General features: G+C 47.2%; 1 protein-coding gene across 1 annotated transcript in view; it reads right to left on the bottom strand.

Annotated features, from left to right (window-relative positions):
• znf385c (zinc finger protein 385C) overlaps window positions 1-23,559 on the bottom strand; it is a 105,818-nt gene that overhangs the window by 68,090 nt on the left and 14,169 nt on the right. The window contains exon 2 of the mRNA XM_078222958.1: window positions 13,539-13,649. Coding sequence (XP_078079084.1) covers window positions 13,539-13,649 — 111 coding nt within the window. The remainder of the gene's footprint in view (window positions 1-13,538; window positions 13,650-23,559) is intronic.

Below are 23,559 nucleotides of genomic sequence, written 5' to 3'. Positions count from 1 at the left end.
AGCAGCACACAGCTCTGCTGATGACGTCTTCAAGATTGATACCTCTGTACATAGGTACCCATGTGCCTAGTCTCAATAAACGAACGACAACGTGTTTACCCAATCCCTTTTGAGTGATTGATGTTTTTATATCATTATAACAACACTACAACCACTTTGACCGAGCTTTATGGTCCTAATATCACCTTTTGTGGCTTGGTGTCAAAATTTGTTCCATAATCCTCCTATGAGATGCCTTGTGATGATTTGCAATATTAAAGGCACCATATAAATGCAAGTTGATGTTTTAAATATACAATTAATTCCTCTATTGCTTTTCCAGGATAACTTCGAACTTGCTCTATAAATAAATCAGCAGACACCCCAGTGTCATGTGAATGCAAGAGTAGAATTTGCCTTTTTTTAATACTTGGTTTTAATGATCCGTGAACCGGATGAAATTCATATCTGCTTTTTAAGTTCTTTCCCTTTCACCTATCTCCACAAATATCCATCCTTTGCAATCCTGAAGTGTCTATGTTCAAGTGTCCATATCAGATATCCACTCCATCTGACGAAGGAGCAGGGCTCCGAAAGCTAATGGCATTTGCTACCAAATAAACCTGTTGGACTTTAACCTGGTGTTGTTAAACTTCTTACTGTGTTCCACTGTCCAGCCATAATATTCACCCCGGCTCAATGCAGTGCTCCCCATTGGAATTTCATTCACGTGAGGCAGGGACGGAATTTTCCGGCCGCGCTCTCCCCAAAACTGGATAATCCCACTTGAGGTCAACGGACCTTCGTAAGGTCCGCCCAGGCCCGTTACAATTCCCGTGGCGGGGGGACGGGGAAAATTCCACTTAGAGTATTTACCACCCTGAAGATGACTGTCGCAATCCCTGTAAAACTGAGTTACGGGACGATGGGCTAAAACACTGACAAGACCAAATGCATTCCAGATAAGAAGATTGGAAAGGGCAGGTTAAGGGGATTACTTGGAAGGGTAAAAAGTCAGGTATATGCAGTTGAATGGTCACCTTGGAGAGAAAGGTTCCTCAAAAGCCAATAAAAAAGACTTGTGTTTATACAGCTTCTTCACAACTAACCGTCTTCCCAAAATGTTTTACAGCCAATGAAGTACTTTTGCAGTGTAGTCACTGTTGCAATATAGAATGAAAATTAAGTTGCTGAAACAAAGAGAGGGAGCTGAAGAAACAGATTACCTGCAAAATAAAAGGAACTTTGTAAGCAGAAGAAAGTAGATATTTATATCCCACAGAAAAAGTTCATCAATAAACAAAATAAGAAGTGGTGAAGTCATAGAATCCCTACAGTACAGAAGGAGGCCATTCGGCCCATCGTGTCAGCACCAAACACATCCCACTCAAGCCCTATTCCGGTAACCTGACATTTACCCTGCTAATCCCTCTGACACTAGGGTCAATTTAGCATGGCCAATCCACCTAACCCGCATATCTTTGGACTGTGGAAGGAAACCAGAGCACCTGGAGGAAACCCACGCAGACACAGGGAGAACATGCAGACTCCACACAGACAGTGACCCGAGGCCGGAATTGAACTTGGGTCTCTGGCGCTGTGAGGCAGCAGTGCTAACCACTGCGCCACCGTGCCGCCCATCTTTCTGATCCACTCCTGTTCCTGTTTTGTATGTTATTTACAGCTCAGTGCTGCTCCTCTGGCTGAGATGCTCAGCTGCAGTGTGAATCTTACTCTGTGTTGCTGTGCTGGGATTGCCCTTGCACTTGGTGTGAACTCAAACCCATGTGAGATGGCCTCACACTTCAGTGCATCCTCTGGTTTCCCGAGGTACAGGGCTAATCGCTCTCCTGCTTTGCTCCTCTCAGTGTGGTCCAGGAGAACGAGCTGGCTTGCTGCCCATCACAGTTGGAAAACAGCAGGCAGGGAGGGTGAAAATTCTCTACCATGTGTATGACATGAGTGACGCAAGCAGTTTTCACCCTGTGCTGCCATTTCTCCTATGATGTACACACAAGCTGCTCTGCATCAACCTGCAATCACACTATAACTATACTCTCTCAGGGTGGAAGGTTACGCTCCCCTCCCTCAGGAGTGTGCTGGCCGGTAGGAGAGGTCTAACAAAAATAAGCACCATTGCTGTGGCGTCATGCCATCATCTACCCATTGCTGCTGGTATTCCGCCAACCCTGGGGGAGGTTTGGGGGTCTCACTCACCTGTACATCAGTTAGGGCCTATATTGCAATCAATTGGCCAATTAATGGTTTCCTCCCACCCAGCAGGTGTCCAGGCCACAGTCCCCGCCCTCCCACAGTATGTTTTGCAGTGGCGGGATCTTATGGTGCCGCCACTGTCAATGGCCTTTCCCTTGGCTTGCGGGTTCCTCAGTGGAAGATGGAATTTGTTTGATGGGCCTACAACCAGATTGATGGCAGAAGGGAGGTTTATATTAACACTGCAATGAAGTTACTGTGAAAATCCCCCAGTCGCCACACTCCGGCGCCTGTTCGGGTACACTGAGGGAGAATTTAGCATGGCCAATGCACCTAACCAGCACGTCTTTCGGACTCTGGGAGGAAACCGGAACATCCGGTGGAAACCCCCGCAGACACGGGGAGAACGTGCAGACTTTGTGAAGTCTCTTCCAAGATGGCGCCGGAGCGAGGCAACGGCACGGTGGCACAGTGGTTAGCACTGCTGCTTCACAGCTCCAGGGACCTGGGTTCGGTTCCCGGCTTGGGTCACTGTTTGTGTGGAGTTTGCACATTCTCCTCGCATCTGCGTGGGTTTCCTCCGGGTGCTCCGGTTTTCTCCCACAGTCCAAAGGTGTGCGGGTTAGGTTGATTGGCCATGCTAAAAAGTTGCCCCTTAGTGTCCTGAGACGCGTAGGTCAGAGGGATTAGCTGGTAAATATGTAGGGATGTGGGGGTAGGGCCTGGGTGGGATTGTGGTCGGTGCAGACTCGATGGGCCAAATGGCCTCTTTCTGCACTGTAGGGTTTCTATGATTCTTGCAAGCTGTGCCCAGCATACCCTCTAATCCTATCTTTTACTCTTGTTTTATGTTTCTAAAACTTTATTCTAGCTCTTTTACTGTAACACTACATTCTGCATTCTCTCCTTCTCTATGTACGGTACGCTTTGTCTGTATAGTGCGCAAGAAACAATACTTTTCACTATATGCCAGTACATGTTCTTGCGGCATTGAGCAAGAGGTACTCCTCTTTGAGAGGTTCGGCGTTGGTTCTCGGAGGGGAGCGGGGGAGAGAGATCCACCTTCGCTTCATAACAATGTGACAATAATAGATTAAATCAAATCAGAAAGTGACCCAAGCCGGGAATCGAACCCGGGTCTCTGGCGCTGTGAGGCAGCAGTGCTAACCACTGTGCCGCCTTTGTAGATATAACATTAGTTTCAATGTCCTCACTATTACCTTTAATTCATGTTTTCCATGAATTCTTGATCAATATTTTAATATCCCTTGCTATCTCCTAACCTAGTTTCCAATTTTAGCTCACCATCAGGTTCCTCGCCTCCATTACCTTGTTTTTATATTTATCTTGCTCCATTAAGCTACATGGAGTTTTAGATGTTGGGGGGCATGTTCATTTTTAAAAATCTGATATCGAATAACTGACTGTGCAAATAGTAGATTGAGAAACACGAAAAAGAAATTATGTAACACTATATCTTGCAAATGTCAAGAATGAACACAATTTTCTTCCCAGTGAAAGATAGAAATCATTAATGATTTTCACTTTAGTTATTGTCATTAAATTTACTACAGTTCAGTGAAACAGATTCCTGACATTCTTTATCCCATTGCCCGTTCATTCTTTTGTCGCTCCACTTCATCAGATTTTATTAGAATTCCACAAAATTTAATTTGCACCATTAAAATGCAAATTCTACAGCAAGTTTAACCGTGGAACTTCAATAAGACAAAAATGGATCGACTCATAAAAGCAATTTTCACTGCATCACTGTTCCCCAAAGACGGTGAGTGAAGTTATGCCCAAAGACAAGGGATCAGTAGCACTGTCTGTCTCTTTCTCTGTTTCACTCACTCTCCCGGCTAACTCTGAACAGCTCATGGCCACATTAACAGAAAGCTTCAAAGCCACCAGGTTAAATCTGTATAGGGTTTGTGATTTGATTTGATTTGATTTATTATTGTAACATGTATTAATATACAGTGAAAAGTATTGTTTCTTGTGCGCTATACAAAGCATACCGTTCATAGAGAAGGAAAGGAGAGAGTGCAGAGTGTCGTGTTACAGTCATAGCTAGGATGTAGAGAAAAATCAACTTAATGCGAGGTAGGCCCATTCAAAAATCTGGTGGCAGCGGGGAAGAAGCTGTTCTTGAGTCGGTTGGTACGTGACCTCAGACTTTTGTATCTTTCCCCCGACGGAAGAAGGTGGAAGAGAGAATGTCCGGGGTGCATGGGGTCCTTAATTATGCTGGCTGCTTTGCCAAGACAGCAGGAAGTGTAGACAGAGTCAATGGATGGGAGGGCTGGTTTTATGTGATGGGAAAGGCAAAAATACCTAAAACGGACTTGCTGGTATCGAGGGCAGCTACAAACTTCATGTTAGATTGTGGGCAGGATTTTCCAGCCATGCTCACCCCAAGACTGGAAAATCCTGCCCAAGGTCAACGAACCTTTACATGGCCTGTGTCCCGCCCGCTACGATTCCCGTGGTGGACGGGACAGGAAAATTCCGCCCTGTGTCTCTGTGTAATTCCTGTTATTGCTTCAGTTGTAAGGCTGACATCAAAAGAAGGTGTATATCCAGCATCTGGGAGGGAGATCGTAGAATCCCTACAGTATAGAAGGAGGCCATTTCAGCCCATTGAGCCTGCAGCGACAACAATCCCACCCAACACCTATCCTCATACCCCACATATTTACCCTGCCAATCCCCTGACACTGGGGTCAATTTAGCATGGCCAATCAACCTAACCCGCACATCTTTTGGACTGTGGGAGGAAACCGGAGCGCCCGGAGGAAACCCAAGCAGACACGGGGAGAATGAGCAAACTCCACACAGACAGTCACCTGAGGCCGGAATTGAACCTGGGTCCCTGGCGCTGTGAGGCAGCAGCACTTACCACTGTACCACCATGCCGCCCCTGGTTTGTAAACATCATAAATGTCCATCCAGCAGGACTTCATGGCGAAGTTGTGCCTTTAAATTAATTGTAGTATTTTCCATGCTTTTAATACTGGTTATATTATCATGCAAAACAACATAATGTTCATGAACAATTGCATGTGACTGATCAGGAGACAATGAAGATTCCACCCTCCATGTCACCCATCATGGGCACTCTGGTGTTGTCCACAGTAAAAATGTTGGAGTTTATTGATGTGGAACAGTCTGTCTTCCTACATGATGTTCCAGTGAACACACTTGTCGGAGGAACACTGAGAACAAGTGGATGAAGTCAGGTTTTGCAACAGAGGTGGTCAATAATTCATTCTGGCACGCTGATAAACTATATTAGAGAGTTAGGAACATGTCAGGTTCTGCTCTTTGTTCCTGGAGAACAAAGCTTGTGATTTTGTTGGGGAATCAGGGGAGGGAAGGTAATGCTCCACAGCATGCAAGGGAATGAAATCAGAGGGGCAGATACATCTCCGTGCTGGTCCCAAGCATTCTGTCAGGCTCACACTGTGCGGCACCGGCAAAGACTTGGGTGCCAGCGGCATGCCATCCCATCCAGGAATTATTTAAGGCATTGGGACACTCAAGGGCGAGTGGCCTAGCAACCCTAAAAGAATGGCACAGTGGTTAGCACTGCTGCCTCACAGCACCAGAGACTCGGGTTTGATTCCGGCCTTGGGTGACTGCCTGCGTGGAGTTTGCACATTCTCGCTGGTCTTCTCCAGGTGCTCCGGTTTCCTCCCACAGCCCAAAGATGTGCAGGTTAGGTGGATTGGCCGTGCTAAATTGCCCCTTGGTATAGGTTAGGGGAATTAGCAGGGTAAATACGTGGGGCTACGGGGATAGGGCCTGGGTAAGATGCTCTGTTGGAGAGTCGTTGCAGACTCAATGGGCCGAATGGCCTCCTTCTGCACTGTAGGGATTCTATGATTCTGTGAAAAACAAGGGGAATAAAATAAGAAAAAGATAAAGGATAAAATTAATGAATAAAGGGCGTTCGGCAGGTAGAAATTCAGCTGCGTCCCATTAGCCCATGAACTGCTTATCTGGGTTGGGGGAAGTCCCCTGTTTAAAAGAAGTCGATAACCCCTAGCTTTATTAAAACAACGTCCGAAAATATCTCTACTCGAAAAGGTTAAATGGAACTCGCTGCTTTTCAGCGACATTCTCATTTAGAATCAGAATGGCCTCAGTAGGATTCATCAAGACTTTATTTGACATTGCCTAGTATTTAACAGGGGACAAAAAAGCCCCAATTGCATCTTATACACAGCTGAAATAAACTCCTGCCCTACTTTTCTTTAAGAAATGAGATTTCTGCAGCCGTATCAATTGGTGTTCCACAGTTACATGTTCACTGGCACAAGTAAGTATGAAAGCTCTTGGAAATATACTTGGTGGTTTGAAATTCCGGAGTGCCTGTTCGTGGCGGGCAACAAACAGGAGAGGAGGAATCTTCCCGGGCTCGTTTTGAAAGAAAGGCTGGAGATGAATTTCACAGATGTTGGCGTTGGGTTGGCAGGCTAATGCATCCCCACCTCTGGGCCATCTTCCTGTAGGTGGCCCATCTCCGGCTATTTGCTGGTGCCAGCCTGTGCCAATGTTGTTGGCTGGGCCAGCGTTTATATTGTCCATCACTAATTGCCCTGGAGAAGGTGGTGATGAGCTTCTATCTTGAACCACTGCAGTCCTTGTGGTTCAGGTACACCCACAATTCTGTTAGGAAGGAAGTTCTCGGGTTTTGGCCCCAGTGACAGTGAAGGAACCTTGATATAGTTCCAATTCAGGATGATGTGTGGCTCGGAGGGGAACGTCCCACGCGTCTGCTGAACTCGTCTTTCTAGATGGCAGTAGTCGTGGATCTGGGAAGGTAATGTTGAAGGAATCCTTGGTGAGTTGTTGCTATGTATCTTGTGGATGGCACAGACTGCTGCCACTGTGCATCTGTGGTGGAGGGACTGGGTGTTGAAGGTGCTGGATGGGGCACCAATCAATCCGAGTTGCTATCTCTCGGATGGTTTAGATGTTTCTTGAATGTTGGAGCTGAACTTATCCAGGCATGTGGAGCATATTCCATTACACTTCTATCTTGTATCTTGTGGATTGTGAACAGGCTTTAGGATGTCAGGAGGTGAGTTACTCTGCCCAGAACTTCTGGATTCTGACCTGAGCTTGTAGACACCGTATTTGTACGGCTGGTCCAGTTCAGTTTCTGGTTAAACATAACTCCAAGGATGTTGATAGTGGCGGATTCAGCAATGATAATGCTATTGTATGTCAAGGGGAAATGGTTGAATTTTCTCTTATTGCCAATGATTATTGCCTGGCATTTGAGTGGCACGGATGCTACTTACCATTGATCAGCTGAAGTCTGGATATTGTCCAGGTCTTGCTGCACATTGTCATGGACTGCTTCGATATCTGAGGAGTGACAAATGGTGCTGAACATTGTGCAATCATCAGTGAATATCCCCACCTCTGTCCTTATAATGGAGAGAAGGTAATTGGCGAAGCAGATGAAGGTGGTTGGGCCGAGGACACCACCCTGAGGATCTCCTAGAACTGAGATGATTGATCTCCAACCACCATCTTACTTTGTGCTAGTTATAACTCCAATCAGTGGAAATTTTCCCTCCCCGATTTTCAATGACTTCAGTTTTGCTGAGGCTCCTTGATGCCACACTCAGTCAAATGTCGCCTTGGTGTTGAGGGCAGTCATTCTCCCCTCACCCCTTGAGCTTAGCTCTTTTGTCCATGATTGACCCAAGGCTGTGGTGAGGTCAGGAGCTAAGTGGCACTGGTCAAGCCCAAGCTGAGTGTCAGTGAGCAGGTTGTTGCTGACCAAGCGCGCTTGAAGGCACGGTCAACAACCCCTTCCATCACTGTGCTGATGATTGAGAGTAGGCTGATAGGGCGCTAATTGGCCGGGTTGGATTTGTCCTGCATTTTGTGTATAAAACATACTTGGGCAGTTTTCCACATTGCTGGGTAGATGCCAGTGCTGTAGCCGTAGTGAACAGCTTGGCTTGAAGTGCCACAGGTTCTGGAGCACACATCTTCAGTACCATTGATGGAATATTATCCGGACACATAGAACCCTATTTTACCATTTTGATTCTAAGTGCTGGGCGGACTTGAAACTGGGAGTGTTTCAGATCCCACTTTTAGACCCGTTCTCAGGCGCGCTCATACGCACTCTGCCTGCAAAAATATCAGCGATTCCGAATTGCGCTGCACAAGCCTGTGGGCGGGGCTTAACACGCCCAAAACCCTGCAGCTCCGATTGGCGCCTCCAACTGCGCATGCGCAGAAAAAAAATGATAGAATGCCGCACGCCTGCCACATTCCTCCCGGGCCGGATAATGCCTCCCCCTGGCCCCCACAGACATTGCCCCACCCCCAAAACATCACTGACCCCTTATCCCCCTCCACCACCCAGACTGATCGCGGGTCCCTCCCCCCCATTCCTCCCCCCACCGATCTCAGGCAGAGTGCAGCAGACCTCCCCCCTCCCCCCACCGATCTCAAGCAGGGAGCCGTTGGACGCTCGCCACTTACCTCCTCACTAACTGGAGCGCCTGAACCAGACTTTTGTAGAGCATATCTGTTTCACACCAATCTGAATGGGCGAACGTGGTGGTAAAGGGGGAAGTGGCAGTAAGGTTGGGCGTGAAGTCCTTTAAGTCAATTTAAATGCATGCAAATGGCCATCGCGTCCATTTCGGGCACTGTCCTGATTATGGCCATTTTCGGGTCTTGGTAAAGGGGGAACCAGCGCGGAGACGGGCATGGGTCACGCTACTCGCCTCACGCCCGACTTTACCAAGTTTCCGCCCCTGTAAATGGGCACAACCTGATGGTAAAATCGGGCCCATAGCCTTTGCAGTATTCAGTGCCTTCAGTTGTTCTTGATATCATGAGGAGTGAATCAAATTGGCCGAAGACTGCCATCTGTGAAACTGGGGACTTTCGGAGGAGGCCGAGATAGGTCATCGCAGTTCTGGCTAAAGATTCTTGCAAATGTTTCAGCCTTATCTTTTGCACAGACGTGCTGGGCTCCTCCATCATTGAGGATGGGGATATTTGTGGAGCCTTCTCCTGCAGTGAGTTGTGTAGTTAATATTAACGACTGGATGTGGCAGGACTGCAGAGCTTGGATCTGATCCATTGGTTGTGGACTCGCTTAGCTCTGTCTATCACTTACTGTTTTTGCTGTTTGGCACTCAAGTAGTCCTGTGTTGTGGCTTCACCAGGTAGCCCTCATTTTTAGGTATGCCTGTGTTGCTCCTGGCAGGCCCTCCTGAATCTTCATTAAGCCAGGGTTGGTCCCCTGGTCTGATGGTAATGGTAGAGTGGGGGATGTGCCGGATAATGAGGTTACAGATTGTGGTTGTATACAATTCTGCTGCTGCTTACAGAGCCTCATACATACCCAGTTTTGAGTTACTAGTTTAGTTGGAGATCTACCCCATTTTAAAAAAAAATTATTCCTGGGACATGGGCGTCGCTGGTTGGCCAGCATTTATTGCCCATCCCTAGTTGCCCGAGGGTGGTTGAGAGTCATTACAGTGGCTCTGAAGTTACATGTAGGCCAGACCAGGTAAGGATGGCAGATTTCCTTCCCTGAAGGACATTAGTGAGCCAGATGGGTTTTTCCGACAATCAACAATGGTTTCATGTTCGTCAGTAGATTCTTAATTCCAGATATCTTTTATTGAATTCAAATTCCACCATCTGCCGTGGCGGGATTGGAACCCAGGTCCCCAGAACATTAGCTGAGTTTCTGGATTAAGAGTCTAGTGATGATACCATTAGGCCACCGCCTCCCCATTTAACATGGTGGTAGTGCCACACAACACGATGGAGGGTATCGTCAACATGAAGACGGGACTTTGTCTCCACAAGGGCATTCTGCGCCCTTTCCACCCTCAGTGCTTCCTCTAAGCTATGTTCAATATGGAGGAGTACTATTTCACCAGCCATGTCAGGATGGTAGGTGGTAATCAGCAGGAGGTTTCCTTGCTTATGTCTGCCCTGGTGCCAGGAGACTTCATGGTGCCAGAGTCGATGTTAACAATTCCCAGGGCAACTCCCTCCTGACTGTATATCACTGTGTCACCACCGCTGCTGGTCTGTCCCACTGGTGAGACAGGGCATAAGTTAAGTTAAAGTTAAGTTTATTTATTAGTCACAAGTAAGGCTTACATTAACAATGAAATGAAGTTACTGTGAAATTCCCCTAGTTGCCACACTCTGGCGCCTGTTCAGCTAAATGCACCCTAACCAGCATAAGTTTCGGACTGTGTGAGGAAACCGGAGCACCCGGAGGAAACCCGCGCAGACACGAGGAGAACGTGCAAACTCCACACAGACAGTGACCCAAGCTGGGAATCGAACCCGGGTCCCTGGCGCTCTGAGGCAGCAGTGCTAACCACTGTGCCACCTTGCCACCCAACTGTACTTGTCGGGCAGCCTGTGGGAGAATGGTCCTGGGAGGCGCCGAAGTCAGTAAGCGACTGAGTCAGACAGCAGAGGAATGATGATGTCGTGACTTGATCAGTGGCACAGTGGTTAGCACTGCTGCTTCACATCTCCAGGGAGCCGGGTTCCATTCCCGGTTTGGGTCACTGCCTGCGCAGAATCTGCACGTTCTCCCGGTGTCTGCGTGGGTTTCCTCCGGGTGCTCTGGTTTCCTCCCACAGTCTGAAGGATGTGCTAGTTAGATGCATTGGCCATGCTAAATTCTCCCTCAATCTACCTGAACAGGCGGGGGAGTGTGACATCTCGGGGATTTTCACAGTAACTTCATTGCAGTGTTAATGTAAGCTTATTTGTGACGCTAATAAATAAACTTAACTTTAAGAAGGTGAATTCTAAGTTTTAGTTGATCTTAATGCCCCCTCCCCTCTCGTTATTGTTGTCTCAACATCCTCTGCCCACCCCTCTCATGTTGTCACCCAATGCCCCCATGCACCACCACCACCCCCCCACCCCCAACATGCCCCACCCTCCGACTCCCCTGGTTGAATTGCCGCCTACAGTTGGATTCAAGAGCAGGCGAAGTGAGCCACCAGGAGAGGGGTGTGACCAGCATGTGTTGGAAAGTCATGGGTGTGTACCTCTTACAGTCCAGTTCTGAACAGGCTGAACACATTTAGGGGTGGGATACTTTATGAACATCACAGAGAATAGACAGAGTGCAAGAGCTGGGAATTGACTCCTGTCGGATAGGTTATGTACTTGATTTGGAAAGAAGTCAGCTATTAATGCTTCCAAAGTAAAAAGAGCATGCCCGGGGCAGCAGAGTGCCTCCACATGCCTCCATCATGACCTCTGCTAATTTGCCATATCCCCTCGACATGGACCCTGGGAAGAACCTGAATCAACTGAACATTTCAGTTTAATGCATTATTCATGACGTTTCGTGCAAAGTGACTAAGCAGGAGATAATTTATTCCACTTGGGAGGAAGCCAGGTTTGCTCACACGAGGAATGAATTCTGTTCCCTATGGTGTTATTATAAATAGCCTCACTTTTAACGCACAGCGCTTAACGAGAAATTGTTAAATGTTCAGGACTGGCTGCCGTCACTTTGCACTATCATCGGAAAATATCCACATCTGCCCATGGAACTGCCTCAGCTGACATTGTCTGACAAGGAAATGCTCTGCTGACTGATGCCACCTCAGGACATGCCTGGGGTGTCTCTGTTAGCACAGTTAGGATTACAAAACTCACTGAGGTTAGAGTTACTGCCAGATTTCTGCAGGTCTGGCAGCATCTGTGGAAAGAGAAACAGAGTTAATGCTGAGTCTAACGTGACTCTTTATCGCAAGACTAGTCACGTCGGACACGTAATGTTACATCTGGGTGGAATTTTTTTCAACAACAGGCGGTGGGCGGGGTGGAAAAAAAAACCGGAGAGGAAACGGCCAGCCCCAAAGGTGGTTTCCCCCATCATATTGTCAGGGAATTGGAAACAAAATTCCAAGGGGCGGGTCTCACAACGCCATGCTGGCAGCAATGGGGGGGGGGGGGGGGTCTCTGAATGACTCATTCCCATAAGCAACTCATGTTCTAAAAGATTGGGGCGCCCACAAAAATTAAAAAATCGATCCCCCCCCTCCAAACCCCGGATGGGCCTGAACACCCCACGGAAACCTACCCCTCCTCGCCCCTTCATGGAACACACATCCATGCCACAACTCCATCCCTTCCAACACCTACTATGGAACACAGCCCAGCGCTGCTCCCTGGCGCTGCCAGTTATATCATTGGCCCGGGGGGGGGGGTTATTGGCGGGGGGATAGGGACAATCGGAATGAGAAATCCCGTGGGATTTCCTGCTGCTGCCACTGATCTTGCGTTCCCCGAAAACAGGAGCGCCGTTTCCTGCTTCCAGATCACATTCATCAGCATGGCATTTATTGAAAACATAGAAACTAGAAGCAGGAGTAGGCCAGTCAACTCTTCGAGCCTGCTCCGCCATTCATTATGACCACGGCTGATCATCAAACTTAATATCCTGATTCCCCCCCCTTCCCCTGATTTCCCTTGATACCTTTAGCCCCAAGAGCTATATCTTAATTTCTTCTTGAAATCGCACAACATTTTGTCCTCAACTACTTTCTATGGTAATGAATTCCACACATTCACCAATCTCTAGGTGAAGGTATTTCTCCTTACTTCAGCCCCATATCCTCAAACTACAACTGTTAATTGTCTCTATTTACTTGCCTTTAAGGGGGCTCTTAAGCATTTTGTTTAGGTGCAAGAGTACTAATTGGCACTTTTTAAAAGTTTCAAAGGCTTAAATGAACTATTTAGCTTATAACACACTAACACCCATGAGATACTGATACCAATGAAACTATTAAGTGGTTCTGCATAGTTTTTTTAAAGCAGTTACTTAAAATAACATTACTCATGGGGGTGAATGAGACAGTCTTATTAAAAATGCGTGCTTCTTGTGATAACCTTATTTCCAGTTGGAATAATTAAACTACACCAGGTCACAAATCCGGCAATGATTTTTTAAAAATGTGAATTCCAAAAGATGTTAGATTCGAAAATGATGCCCGACTGTACGACTCCACAGAGAATTGCATGTTGGAGTTTATGCAGACAAGTTTGAGGGGAAGCTTGAACCAGCTGACCAATTTGGTAAAGCAGCATAATGTTGTGCATCTGGTCTGACGATAGTGCCCAAAGTAATCCCCACTTCACCAGGGAGAGGTGGGGTTGAAGGTAGTTTACTCCTGGAGCCAAACCCAAGGGCCCTTATTCCATGTTGCGTTTGACTGGTAAACGTGTTCCTTTTTGGAACTGCAGTATTGCACAAACACGGGTGATAGCTCAGGTGGTTCCCTCAGAAAGAGGCAGCTTACCTCCGAGTTGAACCTCAGGTGGCAGACGTTGCAAGAGATTACTTGCTTCTTTTTTGGTGGTAATGTAACGCCAAACGTGTGATTTATCACTGCCTTTTGAACTGGGTCCATCTGCAATTAAAAATATTGATTTAAAAAAGCATGGTAACTTGGTTCAATGTTACAAAATAAACTGTGTTATCACTTTAAAAGTGAAACAGAGAGAAAAGGTGCAACGAAAGAGGTTCCCCCTGCCAGCTGTATTGGCAAAGGCAACATGTAGCTCAGACGCTGAGTCATAGCAACATAGAAAAACTGCAGCGCAAAACAGGCCCTTCAGCCCACAAAGTTGTGCCGAACATGTCCCTGTCTTAGCGATTACTAGGCTTACCTATAACCCTCTATCTTACTAAGTTCCATGTACTTATCTAAAAGTCTCTTGAAAGACCCTATCGAATCCACCTCCACCACCATTGCTGGCAGCCCATTCCACGCACCCACCACCCTCGGAGTGAAAAACGTACCCCTGACATCTCTGTACCTACTCCCCAGCACCTTAAACCTGTGTGCTCTTGTGGCAACCATTTCAGCCCTAGGAAAAAGCCTCTGACTGTCCACTCGATCAATACCTCTCAACGTCTTATACACCTCTATCAGGTCACCCCTCATCCTTCGTCTCTCCAAGGAGAAAAGGCCGAGCTCACTCAACCTATCCTCATAAGGCATGCTCTTCAACCCAGGCAACACCCTTGTAAATCTCCTCTGCACCCTTTCTATGGCTTCCACATCCTTCCTGTAATGAGGCGACCAGAACTGAGCACAGTACTCCAAGTGGGGTCTGACCAGGGTCCTATATAGCTGCAACATTATCTTACGACTCCTAAACTCAATTCCTCGATTGATGAAGGCCAGTACACCATACGCCTTCTTAACCACAGCCTCAACCTGCACAGCTGCTTTGAGCGTCCTAAGAACTCGGACCCCAAGATAGTCTTGGAGGTCCCAGGTGTAATTCCCCATGGGATAATTTTAACCTGATTCTCTCAGTGGGAGATAGAATAGATTGGATCAGCTGCATATTTTACAGCCTGTCTGTGCCACACAGATTGTCTGCACTTAAATTTAAAGTATATTTATTTATTCATCACAAGTAAGCTTACATTAACACTGCGATGAAGTTACTGTGAAAATCTCTCAGTTGCCACACTCTGGCAACTGTTCGGGTACACTGAGGAAGAATTTAGCATGGCCAACGCACCTAACCAGCACAATCTTTTGGACTGTGGGAGGAAACCGGAGCACCTGGAGGAAACCCACGCAGACACAGGGAGAACGTGCAGACTCCGCCCAGACGGGCCGGGAATCGAACCTGAGGCAGGTCCCAGGTGTATAATTCACTGCTGAGGCAGCAGTGCTAACCACTGTGTCACCGTGCCGCACTTCTGCCTTCAATGGATGGGAATGCCCAGGCTTTGCTCGTGTCTTCTCACAAGATGGTTGAAAACTCAAGGGCCTCCATTCTCCATACCATAGATGGGGCTGGATTCTCCAATCTCGCTTGCAGTTAGGATTCTCCAGACGCGTTGCAGTGAGCGGAGATTTAGCTGAGTGCCAAATTCCCCCTTGTTCTTGGATCTCATACAAACTTAATACAGGATTAGACAGGGTAGGTTAATAAATAATGTCCCCAATGGTGGAGGAGTCCAGAACTTGGGGTCACAGTTTGAGGATAAGGACTGACGTAAGGGGAAATTTCTTCATCCAGAGGGTGGTGAACGTGTGGAATTCACTACCACAGAAAGCAGTTGCGGCCAAAACATTGTGTGATTTCAAGAAGAAATTAGATATAGCTCTTGGGGCTAAAGGGATCAAGGGATGTGGAGGGAAGATGTGATCAGGATATTGAATTTGATGATCAGCCACCATCAAAATGAATGGCGGAGCAGGCTCGAAGGGCCGAATGACTGACTCCTGATTCTATTTTCTATGTTTGTTGCTGGCAGCAGCTGAGGGCATGAACGGCTGGAGAATTCCAGCCAGGGTGTTTGCGCAGAAACCTCTGTGGCGCCACCAATGGTCACAAGGTTCTAGGTTCAAGGCCGATGCTATGATTTGTCTATACAAATCAAGGCTCATACTCCAGTGCAGTACTGAAGTGCTGTCTTTTATTTGAGATGTTGAATCGAGACCCCAACTCAAGTAGATGTAAAAGACCACACCCCCATTGGGGCCCAGTTTGAAGAAGAGCAGGGGAGTTCTCTCTGGTGTCCCGGCCAGTGTTTATCCTTCAACAACACCACACAAACTGACCATTATGGGGTTGAGTTCCCTACATTACAACAGGAACTGCAGGTGGGATTTTCTGGCCCCACCCACAGTGGGAGCGTCAATTCCCACCCAAAAGTCAACGGACTTTTTGCTGGTCGATGAGATGTGACAATAGTCATCACCGGTGTTTGAAAAGATCCAATGGCACAAAAGGTTGATTTTTCTTCTCTGTGGGAAGAGCCATCCCTGTGTGAGGTTTTCTTTGCCAATAATGTCCTGGCTAATAGCGGAACAAGGCTGCCTTGTGAAGCAGACATTGCAAAGACAGATCTCCACAGAACTGACCCCACAGAACAGATGTCCTGGGGGAGGGGTCTGAAACCAAAGTTCTCAGGTAAAGCCCAAGTAGGCACCAAGTGTTGAACATGCCTTTCCTCCCACTGCCCAAATGCTCTCCCCTTCCTAAAATCCACAACAGCTACGGCAAGGTCGAATATAATACCCACACAGTACTGAGATGGAAGCTAACCGTTCAATTCTACACTGCACGCAATGGCTGCTCCTCAAGTTGGCTCTGTCTGAAATTCCTAGCACACCCTAGGGGCAAATCTTGCCTCATGCCCTTCCAAGAAGATTTGGAGTTGTGCTTTTTGTTCCTTGATCAGCCACAACAGTGCCAGAATACATTCTTTTCCTTACAAAATGTAATCATTGCAAATCAGGTGGTCCGTCACTATTTATCTTCATTATAAATCGGAAACGTGTAATATAAAAGTGACAAGTGTTCGAGGAAACCCACATGTACTTTGCAATAAACGGCTGCCGACCACGAGGTATACCTTTCCCTTGAACCACAACGTTTATTTATTTAACGCCTCATAAATTCAGGTATTCCTAATTATACATTTATCACTTAATTAACCTTTGGACTGTTGCTAATGCAGTGTGTGGCACAACTGGTGAGCTGGTCTTTAGCACTTAAAGCAACCAATGGTCCGAGTTCCGTGGGGTGGGGCACCTTGTGGCATGTCCTGGCTGACTTCTTCCCTGACCCTTTATCCTAAGTATTTGTCCTTGGAATGTGAAGGCAGCTGGCTAGACCAGCAGCTGTTACCCATTCCTAATTGCTCTTCAGAAGGTGATGTAGAGCCACCATTTTGATCCGCTGTTGTCCAAGTGGCACAGGTAAGCTCACAGTGCCTTTTTCTGTAGCATTTTGTTGCAACTGAATGGCTCGCTACGCTATTTGGGAAGACAGTTAAGAGCCAATCGCATTGCTGTGAATCTGCAAGTCACGTGTGTGTTTGATGGATGTGTGAGGTTATGTAAGTTATGAAGGGGGACTGTAGCCTGACCCAAGTAGTCTCTCAAAACTGCTTTGTTTAACACTGCGCACAATATACTCAAGATGGGTTCTTGAGTAGACAATTCACCTGCTGCATGTCTGCTGTACTGAGTGTGTGGACGTGATTTTATGGCCTTGCTCGCCCCAAAACTGGAAAATCCCACCCGAGGTCAATGGACCTTTACATGGTCCGCCCCTCGCCCACTCCGATTCCTGTGCCGGGCGGGACGGTAAAATTCCAGCCTGTGGCACATAACTGCTGAAGCCACAGAAACACCATTGTCCATATCACTCATTGGCCTATCTATTCTATTAACCCATTGCACTGCAACACCCCTCAAATATACAATCTACTTTTTTTTAAAAACAGGTTAAATATGTCCAAGATATTTACATTTGCATTTACTTTACATTGTGGGGGAGGCGATGGCCTAGTGGTATTATCACAGGACAAAAAAACTAGAAACTCAGCTAATGTTCTGGGGATCCAGATTCGAATTCACGGCAGATGGCAGAATTTGAATTCAATAAAAAATATCTGGAATTAAGAACTATTGTTGATTGTCGGAAAAACCCATCTGGTTCACTAATGTCCTTCAGGGAAGGAATTCTGCCGTCCTTACCTGGTCTGACCTACATGTGACTCCAGAGCCACAGCAATGTGGTTAATTTTCAACTGCCCTCAGGCAACTAGGGATGGGCAATAAATGCTGGCCAGCCAGCGACGCCCATGTCCCACAAATGACTAAAAAAATTACATTGGCTCTGCCACCTCCGTCACCATCCAAGAGTCCCCCGAATCGTAGATTCCCTACAGTGCATAAGGAGGCCACTCAAGCCTACACCGACAACAATCCCACCCAGGTCCTAACCCCATATGTTAACCCTGCTAATCCCCCTGACACTAAGGGACAATTCAGCATGGCCAATCAACCTAACCTGCACACCTTTGGAGTGTAGGAGGAAACTGGAGCACCCGGAGGAAACCCACGCAGACACGGGGAGAACATGCAAACTTGACACTGACTGCCACCCGAGGCCAGAATTGAACCCGGGTCCCTGGCGCTGTGAGGCAGCAGTGCTAACCACTGTACGACCGTGCCGCTCTGCTTACAGGTTAAGTGTCTGTGCAACCGTTCACCACTTTGCTGGAATGCTTGGTTGTGATTGCCATGATGGGCCAGTGGTCTCGAAGCGGGTCCTGGGGTGGGTCAACCTCTCACAAGCCATTGGAAGTGTCCTTGGGTCTTCATCGTGTGATGATCAAAGACCTGAGGTGTCAGTGAAATGAGCGCTTTCCTCTTGTGTCAGCAAGTACTAGATGGTGTCTGCTTAGTGGGTGCTCCATTCTGGCAGGGGTGACACCTTCTGCCTAACAATCACTGATCCAAACTCTTTGGTCTGGAGTTAACGCTGATAGGGAATTGACCCAATGTCTGGAATGTTACCACTTGCTGCTGTTTCTCTTGGAGGCCTATTTCTCGATTTCTAACCCTCTTGTGGTCAGCAGGGGTAACGTTAGGTTGGAATTTCCTTGGCAGCAGACGAATGTACATCTTTAGACGTCATTAACACAAGTTGCTGGGCAATTTACAAATTAAATAATGATGAGCGCCATTAAACTTGGCAGCAAATTCGAGACCAATGTTTCTTTTAATTAAGGGAATTGTAGGTGGTTAACATTATATTGGGTAAAAATTCACATGTGCCCTTAGAAATGGAACATATACTTATCCTCACTTTATAGGAACAGAACATGATTTTGGCAATAGAATAAGGCACTAATGCCTGACCAAGGGAGCCAAGTCCAGGAAGCAGTGGTTTGATTATCACCAATAAACCAAAGCTAAATAGTCTCGAATTTGGATGATGCATTTAAGGCTACAGTGGCTTGTGACACGAAAACTCCAGTATAACGCTGCTAAAAGGGGGCACATTGGTTAGCACTGCTGCCTCAGTCCCAGGGACCCGGGATCGATTCCCGGCTTGGGTCACTGCACAGAGTCTGCACGTTCTCCCCGTGTCTGAGTAGGTTTCCCCTGGGTGCTCCGGTTTCCTCCCACAGTCCGAAAGGCGTGCTGGTTAGGTGCATTGGCCATGCTAAATTCTCCCTCAGTGTACCCGAACAGGTGCCGGATTGTGGCGACCAGGAGATTTTCACAGTAACTTCACTGCAGTGTGGATGTAAGCCTTACTTGCAACACCAATAAATATATTTTAGACTTTAATCAACCCTCCATCTCCAACAGCCCCTCCATCCCCTCGAATCATGTTGATGTTCCCAATATCTCCGCACACCTGACCTTTAGATAGACCCAGAGCACCAAGTCTTATCTCCAGCCTGAACACATACAGGCAGAAGTGTGTTCGGAGACTCCGATTCTGCTGAGTACCACTAAGGACGGCCACCCCTCCACACTGGACCCTGCTAACTCAGTGCTCACTCTTGCCATGCGCAGACCATTGAACATTTTACAACACTGTATCCATGTGAACGCAGCACGTCATGCCTGCTGACCTCAGCTGCCATCACTGCTTTCTTGGTTTGGTGGGAGTGGCCTCCACTTGTATTAGGATGTCCCACCTGGCACTCACTGCTGCCACAAGGTTGTCTGAAAACCAGGGAGGTGGGGGGGCTGACTGCTCACCTGCATTGCCCTGATGTGTCTCACTACCTCCTGCGGGAGTTCACCTCTGTTATTTTGATAGCAGTTTACATCCCACCCCATGCAGACGTGAAGACTGCGCTGGGCGAAATATACACCATCACAAATAGCCTTGAGACGAAACACCCCATGGCCTTTTCATCATGGCTGGGGACTTTAATCAGTAAGAAGTTTAACAACACCAGGTTAAACATCTTACTGTGTTTACCCCAGTCCAACGCTGGCATCTCCACATCATGACTTTAATCAGGCCAAGTTCAAGAGCGTCCTACCAAGAAATCACCAACATGTCTCCTCTTCCACCAGAGGCCCAACCATTCTTGATCACTGCTACACAAATATCAAACATAACTACCGCTCTATCGCCCACCCACACTTTGGCAAATCAGACCACAAGGCTGTGCTCCTACTCCCAGCTTAGAAGCAAAAACTGAAACAGGAGAAGCCATTAAAGAAAGTCCACAGCAGACTTCATCTCCCTGGCCCTACACTCAATCTTGGAACACCTGGATAACAAAGACACCTACGTCAGACTCCTATTTATTGACTACAGCTCAGCCGTCAACACCATTTTTCTACAAAACACATCTCCAAACTTTGCGGCCTGGAGCTCGGCTCCTCCCTCTGCGACTGGATTCTGAACTTCCAAGCCCACAGACTGCAGTTAGTAAGGATAGGCAACAACACTTCCTCCATGATCATCCTCAACACCGGTGCCCCACAAAGGCTGTGTCTTCTGCCCCTCATTATACTCCTTATATACCTATGACTGTGTGGCCAAATTCCCCACCAACTCGATTTTCAAGTTTGCTGATGACACCGCCATATTGGGTCGGATCTCAAACAAATGATGAGACAGAGCACAGAAAAGAGATCGAGAATCTGGTGAACTGGTGCGACGACAGTAATCTCTCCCTCAATGTCAACAAAAGAAGGGAGATAGTCATTGACTTCAGGAAGCATAGTGGAGAACATACCCCTGTCTACATCAATGGGGACGAAGTGGAAATGGTCGAGAGCTTCAAATTTCTAGGTGTCCAGATCACCAACAACCTGGTCCCTCCATGCTGACACTAAAGAAAGCCCACCAGCGCCTCTCTCTCAGAAGGCAAAATAAATTTGGCATGTCCACTATGACTTTCATCAGTTTTTACAGATGCACCACAGAGAGCATTATTTCTGGTTGTATCACAGCTTGGTATGGTTCCTGCTCTGTCCAAGGCCACAAGAAATTACGAAGGGTTTTGAACAAAACCCAGTCCATCACGCAATTCTGCCTCCCATCCATTGACTCTGTCTACACTTCCCGCTCCTTCAGTAAAGCAGCCAGCATAATCAAGGACCCCAAGCACCCCAGACATTCTCTCTTCCATCTTCTGCCGTCAGGAAAAAGATACAAAGGTCTGAGATCACGTACCAACCGACTCAAGAACAGCTTCTTCCCTGCTGCCATCAGACTTTTGAATGGACCTACCTCATATTAAGTTGATCTTTCTCTACACCCTCGCTATGACTGTAACACTACATTTCGCACCCTCTCCTTTCCTTCTCTATGTACAGTATGTTTTGTCTGTATGGCGCACAAGAAACAATACTCTTCACTGTATACTGATACATGTGACAATAATAAATCAAACAAACACACTCACAGATCATAGAATCCTATAATGCAGGAGGCGGCCATTCGGCCCATCATGTCTGCACCGACCACAATCCCACCCAGGCCCTATTCCCATAACCCCATGCATTTACCCCAGTACCCCTGACACTAAGGGGCAATTTAGCATGGCCAATCCACCGAACCTGCATATGTGGGAGGAAATGAGAACACCTGGAGGAAACCCATGGAGACACGGGGAGAACGTGCAGACTCCGCACAGACAGTGACCCAAGTCGGGAATCGAACCCGGGTCCCTGGCGCTGTGAGGCAGCAGCGCTAACTACTGTGCCACCGTGCCGCCTCAGATGACCTGGGCAATTTGAAAATTCCTTTATTTAATATGCCAGGACAGACAGTTGTGTGTCTGGACATGCCCTCCCACTGAGGGTAGCACTGCCCCCTGGGAACACTTTAGGCCTAAGCTGCTGATTGGCTTACTTTAGTGGCCAATTGATTTCCTAGCCTCTCTCAATGATCTCCCAGTACCCACTCACTGGCAGCTTAGGGTTGCCAACTGTGATTAAATGTATTCCAGGAGGTTTCATCAACATTGGTAGGCAGTGGCGCAATGGTATTGTTATTGGATTAGTAATCCAGAGACTCAGGGTAATGTTCTGGGTACCCGGGTTCGAATCCCACCACAGCAGATGATGGAATTTGAATTCAATTAAAAAAAATCTGGAATTAAAAGTCTACCGATGACCATGAAAGCATTGTTGATTGTCGTGAAAACCCATCTGGTTCACCAATGTCCTTTAGGGAAGGAAATCTGCTGTCCTTACCTGGTCTGGCCTACATGTGACTCCAGATCCACAGCAATGTGGTTGATTCTTAAATGCCCTCAGGAAATGGGCAATAAACACTGGCCCAGCCAGTGACGCCCACATCTCAGGATTGAATAAAAACAAACGGAAAGACTCATTACCCAATTGGATGACTGTCATACAGCCTCTTTCCTCATTTTCAATATTTTTATATCGAGTAAAGAGAAATGCTCAAAGAAATTGACAAAGATAATCATTCTTCTTTAATGTCCTGCTGATGATTTTCCTCCAGAGTTGCACACAGCAGTGTCCTGGAAATTGATCTTCAATTCCAGGAGACTCCAGGCCAATCCTGGAGAGTTGACAAACCTACGTTAGCTTGCTAATGAGGTCAGTGAAATAGCTCAGGCTAATAAGAAGGGGCCATGCATTCTGCTGACTTCAGTCGACTCACAGTGGTTAGCACTGCTGCCTCAAAGCGCCAGGAACCCAGGTTCGATTCCCATGTTGGATCCCTGTCTGTGTGGAGTTTGCACGTTCTCCCTGTGTCTGCGTGGGTTTCCTCCGGGTGCTCCGGTTTCCTCCCACAGTCTGAACGATGTGCTGGTTAGGTGCATCGGCCATGCTAAATTCTCCCTCAGTGTAACCCGAACAGGTGCCGGAGTGTGGTGACTAGGGGATTTTCACAGTAACTTCATTGCGGTGTGAATATAAGCTACTTGTGACTAATAAATGTCCCAAGATGTGGAGATTAGATGGAGTAACCATGGGAAATGTGTGGGGTTAAGGGGATAGGGAGGGTGGGTGGGTGGGGGGGCCTGGCTCAGATGTTCTTTCGGAGAGTCTGTGTCGACTGAAGTCAGACTGTGCAGACTCAATGAGTCGAATGGTCCCTTCTGCACTGTAGGGATTCTATGACTCTATGCAATGAGTCTATATGGTGCTTATAGCAGTCTCCAGGGTGTGAACTGCTCAGTACTCCAGTTCCTCTGTAAATTAAACTATTGTATATTTGTTAAAGGATTCCACTTCAACTGTATCCAGTTTACACCCTGGGCTATTGTATGTTAATCACAGGGGAAACATTATGATGTCACAGGGTAAAAGTTTATTGTTACTTTGATATTTGAGTTAATTAAGGTTGATGGGATTCCCACCTTCAAAAGGAAAAGTTATCCTTACAAACAACACTGGGTCCACAGGACTAAGGTTCTCTTTCTCCATTGAAGCATGTCAGAAGGGAGAAGCTGTAACATAAACCTACGTTAAGTATATGGGAAACATCCCACAATCAAAAGGCATTTCTGTAAAGTTATGTGGACATTTTAGATCTACCTGG

The sequence above is a fragment of the Mustelus asterias genome, chromosome 11 (assembly GCF_964213995.1).
Source record: "Mustelus asterias chromosome 11, sMusAst1.hap1.1, whole genome shotgun sequence".
NCBI lineage: Eukaryota > Metazoa > Chordata > Chondrichthyes > Carcharhiniformes > Triakidae > Mustelus > Mustelus asterias.
This window is presented reverse-complemented; position numbering and strand designations above follow the sequence as displayed.